Genomic DNA, 12,526 nt, shown 5'->3' with positions numbered 1-12,526 from the left:
TATTGCAGCTACCTCAATGGAGATCTTCAATCATTTATCAGCCCATCAATAATTTGTTCCTAATAGTACAGAACAGCCACTATATTTTCCTGAATTTTTAGTTGCTGTTACCTTGGCCTCCTCCAGTCAGAGAAGTTTCATTTTCTGCAAATCTCACTTCAGCAATGTCTCTTAGCAGCATGTAAGTGAAAGAATATCACTCTATCAATATTTAAACTGTGCAATCAGACACACTGCCTCTATTTATCAACCTACTCACCTAATGCTGTTGCCAATCCTCTGCCTTTAGTGGGATGTCATCTACCTTTGAAAGACGTAGCAACCCATTGGTATTTGAGCTGTAGCTGAAATGTATTTACTGGAGTGAAGCAGCAATTCACAGCCTCCTCTACATTGGGGAGACCAAACGCAGATTGGGTGACTGCTTTGTGGAACACCTCTGCTCAGTCCACAGGCATGACCCCAAGCTTCTGGTTCCTTGCCATTTTAATTCACCGCCTTGCTCTCGTGCCCTTATTTCTCTCCTTGGTCTGCTGCAGTGTTTCAGTGAAGCTCAACGCAAGAACAAAGAACAAAGAACAGTACAGCACAGGAACAGGCCATTCGGCCCTCCAAGCCTGTGCCGATCTTGATGCCTGCCTAAACTAACACCTTCTGCACTTCCGGGGCCCATATCCCTCTATTCCCTTCCTATTCATATATTTGTCAAGATGTCTCTTAAACGTCGCTATCGTATCTGCTTCCACCACCTCCCCCAGCTGGAAGTTCCAGGCACTCACCACCCTCTGTGTAAAGAACTTGCCTCTCACATCCCCTGTAAACTTTGCCCCTCTCACCTTAAACCTATGTCCCCTAGTAACTGACTCTTCCACCCTGGGAAAAAGCTTCTGACTATCCACTCTGCTCATAACTTTGTAAACCTCTATCATGTCGCCCCTCCACCTCCGTTGTTCCAGTGAAAACAATCCGAGTTTTTCCAACCTCTCCTCATAGCTAATGCCCTCCAGACCAGGCAACTTCCTGGTAAACCTCCTCTGTACCCTCTCCAAAGCCTCCACATCCTTCTGGACAAGCTCGAGGAACAGCACCTCATCTTCCGATTAGGCACTTTACAGCCTTCTGGACTCAACATTGAGTTCAACAATTTCAGACCATGAGCCCCATTTTGGTTTTTTTAAAAATCATGTGCAGGTCTTAAACTTGTTTTTCATTATTTGCTTCTGGACAGAGCTGTTCATTATTCTGCTATTAACACACTCTGTCAAATGCTTTGTCTTTTACTACAACTATTAGCACTCCTTTGCTTTTTTTCCATAACATCTTTGTCATTTAATCTCTCCTGCCTTCTACCCTATCAGACCTTCCCTTTTGTTCTTCCTCCCCTCCCCCCTTTTCAACAACATAAAACCCATCACATTTCATATGTTCATTTCTACCTTCCTTCAGTTCTAAAGAGTCATATCCAACTCAAAAAATCTGCTTCTCTCTTCACAGATGCTGCCAGACCTGCTGAGTATTTCCAGCACTTTGTTTTTATTTCAGATTTCCAGCATCCGCAGTATTTTGCTTGTTATTTACTGCAGTCTTGGTCTAACTGGGTCCAATTTATCAACCAAGACCAAGCCCTCGATAGCATTGTCAGTCCAAGTACCCTGTGAGTTCTGATTGCACGACGTGACCACACAAATGGAGCAAAAAGCATCTACTGTAAATCATAACACATTGGATTTTTTTTAAAATCTAGCTGTGCACCACAGCACCTAAGTGAATGTTAAACATAATGCACTTTACCCAACCGGTAGACTGTAAACGATGCACTCTCCTTAGTTTCTGTCCCCCTCCCTTTCAAAATCTGTCACCACCTTCCCTCAAAAGACACACCCCTTGGCCCCTCTGTTCTTGCAAATTACCGTCTATTTCCCAACTCTCCCACCTCTGCAAGGTTCATGGACCTCCCAAATCTATGGCCATTTTTCCTGCAACTTAATGTCTAAATCTCTTGAATTAGATTTCTGTCCCGGCTACAGTCCCAAACCAGCTCTAACCAAAGTCACCAAATGTAACTGATAGGTATAATTTCCCTCAACTTCTGTGTAGTCACCGGCATAGATGTCCACACAATCCACACGGCCTTTTGTGCTTTCCCTAACCCCTTGTCCCACAATTGGCAGCCATACCTTCTGCCATCTAGGCCCCAGGTTCTGGAATTTCCTGTCTAAATGCCATCTCCCTCTCCTCCTTAAGGCCCTCCTTAAAAACTTACCTCTTTGACCAAGCTTTTAGACACCCTAATATTTCCTTCTTTGGCTTGGCATCCATTTACTTCTGATTTTATATCAAAGTGTAGTCTGTATAGAAACGCCCAATCACAGTCCATGAAATCAATACACATTTCTTGTGGCCCTGAAACCACCAAGCATAAACCAAACACCCACCTTGGCACAACCAAACACCAAACACACCTGCCCCTCGTGACAAAATGCCATCTTCTACATACTAACACAGGTTAACTGTATCTCAACGGTGCATATCTTAAAGGCTGCACTGTGCAAAAATCAGTTATTTCTGAAGATATCGTCAGAAAGTAAAGTGGCGAGGGGACAGATAATTTTTTATGTCAGAACTTTTAACACAAAGATCAGAGAGCTTGGGAGACATGTCTAGTTTCCACCAGGGGAATGCTACCTTCCAAACATTTGCAGATAACAGGTCTTGTCTTTCATGTCAAGAATTGCTTGCCCAGTAACATGTCCTGGGAATAAAACTACACCATATAAATAGCTGTCAGTCTACAGATGGCTAGAACCATACGCTCATAGCTCAAAGAATATAATGTGATAAGAAACATTTAGACAATGCCACACAGGGACAACCTCAGCAACATACAAACACTGGAAACCAGAGCAGACAGGTTGGAATGAACCAACTCCATCCCTGCTTTAATTCTCTGACTATACACGGCAGTTAACTATAAAATTTGTGGTGTGGGGCAAGGAACAGGTGGGGGAAAGAAAGTGTAAGACAGCGAGCATGAGAGCACATGCAGGGCAGGGGGTAGCAGTCTCTTTGAACAAGTCTTCGAATCTTGGTGCTCCATTCTCAAATGAAGAATTGGCCTGTCATTTCTACAGTGCATTAACTAGTTAAAAAGAAAGCCGTGAGCCGATTCTCACTTGAAAATAAAAGTCATATATATTCCTGAAACCTCAGATCATGCAATATACTTGATGTTGTGTGAAGTGATTAAAATTGACTTGCTGCTGTTTCTAGAATGAAATTCTACTGCATTGTCCAAAGTCCCTCTCCTAACTGTCATCTTCCCACCAATTACTTGTGGTAGATTCAAGTGTCTCAAACCCCAACTACGTGCTGTATACAACCTCCCACCACGCAAATGCAACACAAGCACCCCACAACCCGCCCAGGTAGAACATCCCCTCTCCCCCCTGTAGAGGGAAGTTGCTTAAAAAGCAAGTTTTTAAAAATGAATTTCTTACCAATCCATCTCAGCAGGGAGGTGATGATTTGAAGGTATTTGGTCTTCTGAACATTGAAGAAGGTGAATGGTCCGAGAAGCAAAGAAAATGCAGCCTGTACAATAAAAAAAATGTATTTAGACACGAGAGTGTATGATTTCGGTCACAAGTCTACAACATGGCTCTACAATGAAGTGACACACAAGACAGCAAAGAGTTGTGACCAACTATTTTTCTTTTTAATTAAGCATGGTTAACCAAGAGAATTAGTTGTCTTCTGAATACTGCTATGTGCCAATTTCAGTAGGGTGAGAACAAATCTGGCCCCGGTAAAGTGGAATCAAAGATTGTCAGGCAAAATCGTAACAGAACAATTGCCTGGCTTTAAAGACATGGCTCGGGTACTGTCGAGAAACATTCCAACAAGGGGGAAAGGTAGGGCAAACAAAATCAGAGTTCCCTGCATGATGAAAGAGATGGTCAGTAAGAGGAAACAGAAAAAGGGTGCATATGACACATCAGGTTGATAATACAAGTGAGCCCAGGCTGAATATAAGAAGTTCACACGGGAAATGAAAAAAGAAATAAGACGGGGACAGAGTGTATTAGGAGAGATTGGCAGCTAACATTAAAGGGGACCCAAAAGTCTTCTAAGGGCATATAAAGAGTAAAAGGATAGAAGTGGGTCTACGCATGGAGACGGGGGACATGGCTGAGGTACTAACTGACTACTCTGCATCTGTCTTTACCAAGGAAGATGCTGCTGCCAAAGTCATGGTGAAAGAGGATATAATTGAGATACTGTATGGACCAAAAATTGATAAGGAGGTACCAGAAACACTGGCTGCACTTAAAGTCGATAAGTCACCAGAGCCAGATGGGATGCATTCAAAGATAGAGGGAAGTAAGGGTGGAAACTGCTGAGGCACTGGCCATAATCTTCCAATCCTCCTTCGATATGGAGTGGTGCCAGAGCACTGGAGTATTACATGATTTGCCTTTAAGGAAAGCCAGCATGGAATTGTTAATCACATTTGTCCAAGAGACTGTTAATTTTGTCTGGAATTATTGTTTCTAAAATCTTTCCCACCACCGAAGTTAAACTGACTGGCAAATCAAGTTTAACGAACTTGATTGAGCTTTTTTGATGAAGTAAGAGATGATTGATGAGGGTAATGCAGTTGATGGGTTGCACATCATCAAACACCTTTTGGAAGACAAGGTGCCACATAACAGGCTGGTCAGCAAAGTCAAAGTGCCTGGAATAAGAAACAGCAGCAGAATGGATACAAAGTTGGCTGAGACGCAGAAAATGGAGCAGTGGTAAAGAGTTATTTTTCAGACTGGAGGAAAGTAGAATCTGGGGCTCCCTAAGGCTCGGTACTTGGACCCTTTTCTTGATCTATATTAGTGGCCAAGGCTTGGAAGTACAGACACAATTTCAAAATTTGCAGATGATGCAAACTTGGAAGTATTGTGAACTGTGAGGAGGATAGTGATAAACTTCAGAGGACATAGGCTGGTGGAATGGGCAGACACGTGGCAGATATAATTTAGTGCCGAGAAGTGTGAAGTGAAATTGTGTTAGGAAGAATGAGGAGAGGCAATATAAAATAAAAGGGTACAATTCTCAATGGGGTGCAGGCACAGAAATACCTCAGGTATATGTGCACAAATCATTGAAGGCAGCAGGTTGAAAAAGTGGTTAAAAAGGCTTATGGGATCCTAGGCTTTATAAATGGAGGCATACAGTACAAAAGCAAGGTATTTATGAAGAACCTTTTTATAAAACTGGTTTGGCCTCAACTGGAGCACTGTGTGTAATTCTGTGCACCAGACTTACAAAGGATAAGAACATAGGAGGAGTAAGCCATTCGGCCCCCCTTGGAGGATTAAATTCAAAGTTCATCAGTGGAAACAATATTTCAGTGAACAAGCGGTAAATCAATGTAATTATATAGACAGATAGTGGAAGCAGTTAGTATTGATTCAAACACAAGTTAGATTTCTTTCAAGAAATATTTTGGGATAGATTAGATGACTAATTTGAGATGTGCCTTATGGTAACTGCAACACTTGACCACTGGGGTTTTCTTTGCGTCATGCCTGGGTCTGTTGTAGCCAAATTGAAATTCATTGTCACAATTCATCAACAACTTCATCATCATTGCACCATATGACTATCAGGATGGGGGAAGGCAAACTAGACGAACTTTAGGAATCGCCAGTCAAAAATGACCATGTTCCTTTGTTCCGAATCCACAGACTAGGGAGGGCTGGTCTGGTGTGCATCAGATAGAAGGATGGCTTTTACTCAGACTAAGGCCCAAGTGATCATGTAAAGTGCTCAAACATGCCAGGGCTTGCATCATTCTCGGATCCTGCCACGACGGACTAGCTGTTTTAGAGGGAAGTGCAACCATGCCCAATCAATCCTTCCCAGTAGTGGGCTAGGAATGTGCAACACTGCTCATCTCAAGATCCTCTTCTGGGTTGCGGTTTGGGAGCACCCCGCCCAACCACCACCCAGTTCCCTGTGGTGAGACTTACAGTTGTTATTTTGCATTTGGACTCTCTCAATAGATCTGACCTACCAAACTTCAGAAAGCTAGCTTGAGGAAAAAAGAAATCATCTACTTTATAAAAGTAAATCTACTCCTTGCATTAAACAGACGCTCAGTTGAGAATGCTGCATTTTTGATTCGATGTTTTGGGGTTTTTGGTTTAGATGGCGTACAAATAGCTTGTAAAAAGCACTAGTAGCTTCCCTCCCTCACCCTAGCCCACCAGGCCAAACCTCCTCTAAAGATCACCCCCTGCTCTAGCCCTGAACTTCCATCTTTCTCAAGTTTCTCTCCTCATGCCTTCTCCAAGCTTATCTTGACCATGAGACCCACTTTGTGCTCCCTTAATTCTATCCCCACTAAGCTACTAACCACCAAATTTCCCTTCCTCGCTCCCACATTACCTGCTATTGTTAATTATTCTCTCTTCTCAGGTACAGTCCTCGTTCCTGCAAATCGATCATCCCACTCCTCTAAGAAAAAAATTGACCACTCAGTCCTTGTAGACAACACCCCATCTTCAATCTCCCTTTCCTCTCCAAAGTCACTGAGTGTGCAGTTGCCTCCTAAATTTATGTCCATCTTTCCCAGAACTCCATTTATGAATTGCTCCCATTAGGTTTCCGCCCCGCCACCGTACCGAAAACGACCCTTGTCAAAGTCACAAGTGACATCCTAGTTAACTGCATCAAAGGTAAAATATCCCTCCTCATCCTTTTTGACCCATATGCAGCCTTTGACATAGTTGACACCATCCTGCTCCAATGCCTCTCCACCATAGACTAGCTGGGTAGGACTGTACTCATTCTTGTCTAATCATACACAATACCACCTGCAATAGCTTTTCTTCCCACTCCCACACAAGTACCTCTGGTATCCCCCAAGGATCTATCCTTGGCCCCCCTCCTATTTCTCATCTACATGCTGCCCCTTTGGTGACATCATTCGAAAACACATCAGTTTCCATGTGTAAGCTGACGACATCCAACTCTATCTCAGCACCACCTCTCTCAACCCCCTCTATTGTCTCAATGATCAGTCTGCTTATCTGAAATCCAGTACTGGATGAGCGGAAATTTCCTCCAATTAAATACTGGTAGGATGAAGCCACTGTCTTCAGTCCCATCACAAAGCTCCGACTCCATCCCTCTCCCCAGCAACTGTCTGCAACTAATCCAGACTATTCATAACCTTGGTAACTTTTTGACCCAGGAATGAACTTCCAAATACATATCTGTGCCATCAAGACCACCTATTACCATCTCCATAACCTCATCCATAGTTGCACTGTCTCAGCTCATCTGCCGCTGATATCCTCATCCATGCCTTTGTTACCTCTAGACTTGATTATTCCAACATACTCTTGGCTGGTGTCCCATTCTTAAACTTGAGGTCATCCAAATCTCTGCTGCCAGTGTCCTTACTCATACCAAATCCTGTACACCTAACCCCACTGTGCTCAGTGACTTACATTGGCTGTTGGTCAAGCAATGCCTCAATTTTAAAATTCTCATCCTTATTTTCAAATCTCTCCATGGCCTCACCCCTCCCCAGCTCTAATCTCCTCCAGCCCCACAACCCTTCAAGATATCTGTGCTTATCTGATTCTGGCCTCTTGAGCATCCCCATTGGTGCCTTTAGCGGTCACAACCCTAAGCTCTGGAATTCTCTCACTTCTCTTTCATCAAGATGTTCGTTAAAACTTACCTCTGACCAAATTTTTAGCCATCTGCCCCAATATCACCTTATGTGGCTCAGTGTCTAATTTTGCTTTATAACACTCCTGTGGAGTGCATTGGGCTGTTTTATTACATTAAAAGACACTTTATAAATATAAGTTGTTGTGACTCTGATTACAGTACTCCTAGAATAGAACACAACCGATGTAGACTGAGCAAGTGACCTTTAGATTCTGTTGGTGGAGGGGAAAGCTATAGACAGCTTTCTATTTACTTCCATTTGATCAAAATTCACATTCTGAAATGCCCAGATTAGTCTATGCTCCTGCAAGTATAACCTAATTGCTCAACATGTCTCCCCGTACTCTTGGATATAGTCAGACGGCTGTTGAGTTGGCACAAGATAATGGTTTTATTAAGTACCACAGCCAACATCAGTCCTTCTGGCCCTATCTTGCAGGCATCAATAGTCAAATGCATGTGTGTGTGGGGGGGTGGTGAAACACTGAAGGCCTTTCTACTGGCGCTCCTTAAAGGCTTGGATTAATGGTCCCTGCATCAACCTGTTTTAACAGGTGTCTGCTCAAGCTGACCACCTCATGCATCAGATTGAAGGTTACAACAGAAGGAGACAACAGAGATATTTAGCTATTAAGAAACAGGTGTGTTTTGCAATTTAGCAGCAGCCTGAGCCAACTGGTGGAGCAGCAGGGTTTTAGCACTCAGTGCGTGGAAAGGAACAGGCCCACAGCGAGCTAAAAATTCCATACATCTTTCTACAGGCGCTCTAATCTACAGGATCCGTAAGGCAGATTGCAGCATCCCGATGAGCAACAGCAGTGTATCAGAATAAAAATTGACACCATTAACTGTGTTGGCTGACTCCATTACCTGAATGTTAACTCTGAGTATTGAACTTTATGTCACAATGCAGGCATCATTATGAGAGTGGAGTATGGACTTAGTGGCTTAGAGTGGAATACTGAATCTACTCCAATTAATCCAATTGGTGCAGTGTAAATTAGAGGTTATTATGACATGCACAGAACTACAGCAAAGTCCAAAGGTGCATTTTCTGAATTCAATTATAAAACCACCATGATCCTGCTAAAACAAAGTGGAATATCCTTTCATTGAGGGGTTTGTGATGTGGTCATACAGACATATCCACTGATTTAGTATTAAAGATTTTTAAACAATTATTACTGTCCTGAAAGACCCATGCAATAAACACTGGGACTGCAGCAGACAACACAAGAACCAAGGGAGCAATTTAAACCTAAGCCATCTTGTGGGAAAAGACAGATCAGGCCGGCTCCAGATTTTACTCTCCTTCAGCTTCAACGGAGAGTAAGAGATTGAGTGGGGTGTAAAACAAACAGCTGTCAGCTGTTAACGGAGTATAAAGCAGCCCCTCTGTACCAAGGAAGGGTTATATTTTCCTTAAATCTGAAAAACACATTCGGGAAGTTTAGCATTACTGAAATATGATAAATTTACCACAAAAAGATCAGAAGAGGTTCATGCCAGACATAATGCGAATTATTCAACAGGTAAAATGTTAAAAAGCAAGGATTTCCAAAGAGATGCAGTGACAGACCCCAACCCACAGCTGAAACACCAACACATTGCAGTTCTAGTATGTTTTTCGCCACCTATTACATACAAATGGTAACTCAATAGAATAGTACAATATCTCATTTCACTGGTTTAATGCTCAGTGTACTCAGCCAAAGGGGAAGAGAAACAGATGAGGCAAGGTCACTTTAAACTGGTGTCATTTAGAGCAGTGACCGTCTCCAGCTCACTCTGTACAGGTTAGGATAGCACCGTGCTATCCACTAGCCTCAGGAATTCAGTCCCATTTCAGGCAGACAAAATGTTTTAGAAAAGTTAGCAGGAGATAATAGATAGCATCAAAGGCAAGAGTTGGAATTCTCCATTCTTGCAATACAATGTAACTGTGACTGAGCAGTAAACATTATGCTGGAATTACATCAGCCTGTTGCACTAAAAAACTCCACTTCAAAGCACTTTACAACTCCCCAACTTACTGAAAATTCCTGGATAGGTTCGATGCCAAAATATAAAAGTGTGCTAGTAACACCAGTGTGTACTTCACAGTTTAAATGTGCTTGGAAAAATTAAACACTTGAGTAAAACATAGAACATAGAACAGTACAGCACAGTACAGGCCCTTCGGCCCACGATGTTGCGCCGAACCTTTAACCTACTCTAAGATCAAACTAACTACCTACCCTTCATTCTACTATCATTCATGTACCTATCCAAGAACGGCTTGAATGTCCCTAAGGTGTCTGCTTCTACTACCACCGCTGGCAGCGCATTCCACGCACCCACCACTCTCTGTGTAAAGAACCTACCTCTGACATCTCCCCGAAACCTTTCTCCAATCACCTTAAAATTATGCCCCCTGGTGATAGCCCTTTCCACCCTGGGAAAAGGACTCTGGCTATCCACTCTATCTATGCCTCTCATCATCTTGTACCCCTCTATCAAGTCACCTCTCATCCTTCTTCGCTCCAATGAGAAAAGCCCTAGCACCGTCAATCTTTCTTCGTAAGATATGCCCTCCAGTCCAGGCAGCATCCTAGTAAACCTCCTCTGCACCCTCTCTAAAGCATCCACATCCTTCCTATAATGAGGCAACCAGAACTGAACACAATATTCCAAGTGTGCTCGAACCAGGGCCTTATAGAGCTGCAGCATAACCTCGCGGCTCTTAAACTCAATCCCCGTTAATGAAAGCCAACACACCATACGCCTTAACAACTCTATCAACTTGGGTGGCAAGACTTGGGACCCCAAGATCCCTCTGTTCCTCCACACTACCAAGAATCCTGTCTTTGAGCCTGTATTCTGCATTCAAATTCGACCTTCCAAAATGAATCACTTCACACTTTTCCAGGTTGAACTCCATCTGCCACTTCTCAGCCCAGCTCTGCATCCTGTCAATGTCCCGTTGCAACCTACAACAGCCTTCCACACTATCCACAACTCCAGCAACCTTTGTATCATCGGCAAACTTGCTAACCCAGCCTTCCACTTCCTCATCCAAATCATTTATAAAAATCACAAAGAGCAGAGGTCCCAGAACAGATCCCTGCGGAACACCACTGGTCACCGAGCTCCATGCTGAATACTTTCCATCTACTACCACCCTCTGTCTTCTATGGGCCAGCCAATTTTGTATCCAGACAGCCAACTTCCCCTGTATCCCATGCCTCCTCACTTTCTGAATGAGCCTACCATGGGGAACCTTATCAAACGCCTTGCTAAAATCCATGTACACCACATCCACTGCTCTTCCTTCATCAATGTGTTTTGCCACATATTCAAAGAATTCAATAAGGCTTGTGAGGCATGACCTGCCCCTCACAAAGCCATGCTGACTGTCTCTAATCAAACCATGCTTTTCCAAATAATCAAATCCTGTCTCTCAGAATCCTCGCCAATAATTTGCCCACTACCGACATAAGACTGACTGGTCTATAATTCCCAGGGTTATCCCTATTCCCTTTCTTGAACAAGGGAACAACATTTGCCACCCTCCAATCATCCAGTACTAAAGTGGAGAAGAATCCGGTGGCACTGAATCCAAGTGCTTAAATAGAAAACAAGAAATGCTCAGATGACCCAATATCAGCATGAAGCAACAGAAGGCAGAACGGACTGCAGATTGTGGTGATAAATTTGGTTACTGCTGATAGCCAACAGCACCTCATACATGGGCTGTGAATGGAGTTGGACTAGTGGGCCCAAATCTTCAATGTTTGTACATGGAGTTTGGATGGAGTGGAACTGATGGGCTGAAAGATTCAGTATTAATAAATGAACTGTGGGTGTAACACATCTGAAGTGTAAAATGGCCCTTTTCTCACTTGTTCCTCTTATTTTACCCTACCCAACTGGGTACTTTAACTGTGTAAAGCAAGTGTCAGGCATTGAGGTGGTGGTGTGGATAAAGACCTGAATAGTAATTTACAGGCCCATGGGAAAGAGCTCCTATACAAACCTCCCTCAGGAGAAAGTACAGCCTCCCTCCTGCCGCCCACCCCCCCCCCCCACCCCACCACTGAGGGGACAGTAAACATTCGCCACCAACCCGCCACCCCCCACACATCCATACTGCACTCTGGACAGTACAGTCCCAATCACCTATCCCCCTCACCCAACACGGGGGTGGGGAGACAGAGACAGGGAGAGAGAGAGGGGGCCAGAGCGAGAGAGAGGGGGCCAGAGCGAGAGAGAGGGGGCCAGAGCGAGAGAGAGAGGGAGAGACCGGAGAGAGAGAGGGAGTCAGAGAGAGACACACACAGTCAGACAGAGATGCACAACTACTCTGGGTGGAGTACAGAGCTCATTTAAAGGTGTGCAATGCTGGAGGACCCCATGGGAGTTTGCTGCAGTCCAAGTATGAAAGATCTCTGTTTCATGGTTCACCATTTTGATGCGTCAGTTGTGTTAACTTCCAGCAATTGCTGATCTGTGGGAGACACCAACCGAAGAGATTCCATTGCCTGTGAGTCAGTCCCAAAAATACACAAAACAATCCAAAATACTGACCAATGATATGAGTAAGGGGTCCACTTTCTCAGTAGCTCTATAATCTTTACTGACACAGCCTAAGGAAAGTGATGAGCCCATTTCTGGGGTTTGAATTTTGACAGAAACGAGTCAGTAAAATTGTAGTGGGTTTTCCGATCAATGGGAGATACTTGGCCCTCATTGCAAACAGACATTCATCACCCTCAACTCCACATTCACTAATGGATGGATATCTCAG

The 12,526-nt window shown here is 43.7% G+C and overlaps 1 protein-coding gene across 1 annotated transcript in view; it reads right to left on the bottom strand.

Annotated features, from left to right (window-relative positions):
* tmem104 (transmembrane protein 104) overlaps nt 1-12,526 on the bottom strand; it is a 246,945-nt gene that overhangs the window by 79,992 nt on the left and 154,427 nt on the right. The window contains exon 8 of the mRNA XM_068057817.1: nt 3,498-3,591. Coding sequence (XP_067913918.1) covers nt 3,498-3,591 — 94 coding nt within the window. The remainder of the gene's footprint in view (nt 1-3,497; nt 3,592-12,526) is intronic.

This window comes from Heterodontus francisci, chromosome 26 (genome assembly GCF_036365525.1).
Source record: "Heterodontus francisci isolate sHetFra1 chromosome 26, sHetFra1.hap1, whole genome shotgun sequence".
Classification (NCBI taxonomy): Eukaryota; Metazoa; Chordata; class Chondrichthyes; order Heterodontiformes; family Heterodontidae; genus Heterodontus; species Heterodontus francisci.
This window is presented reverse-complemented; position numbering and strand designations above follow the sequence as displayed.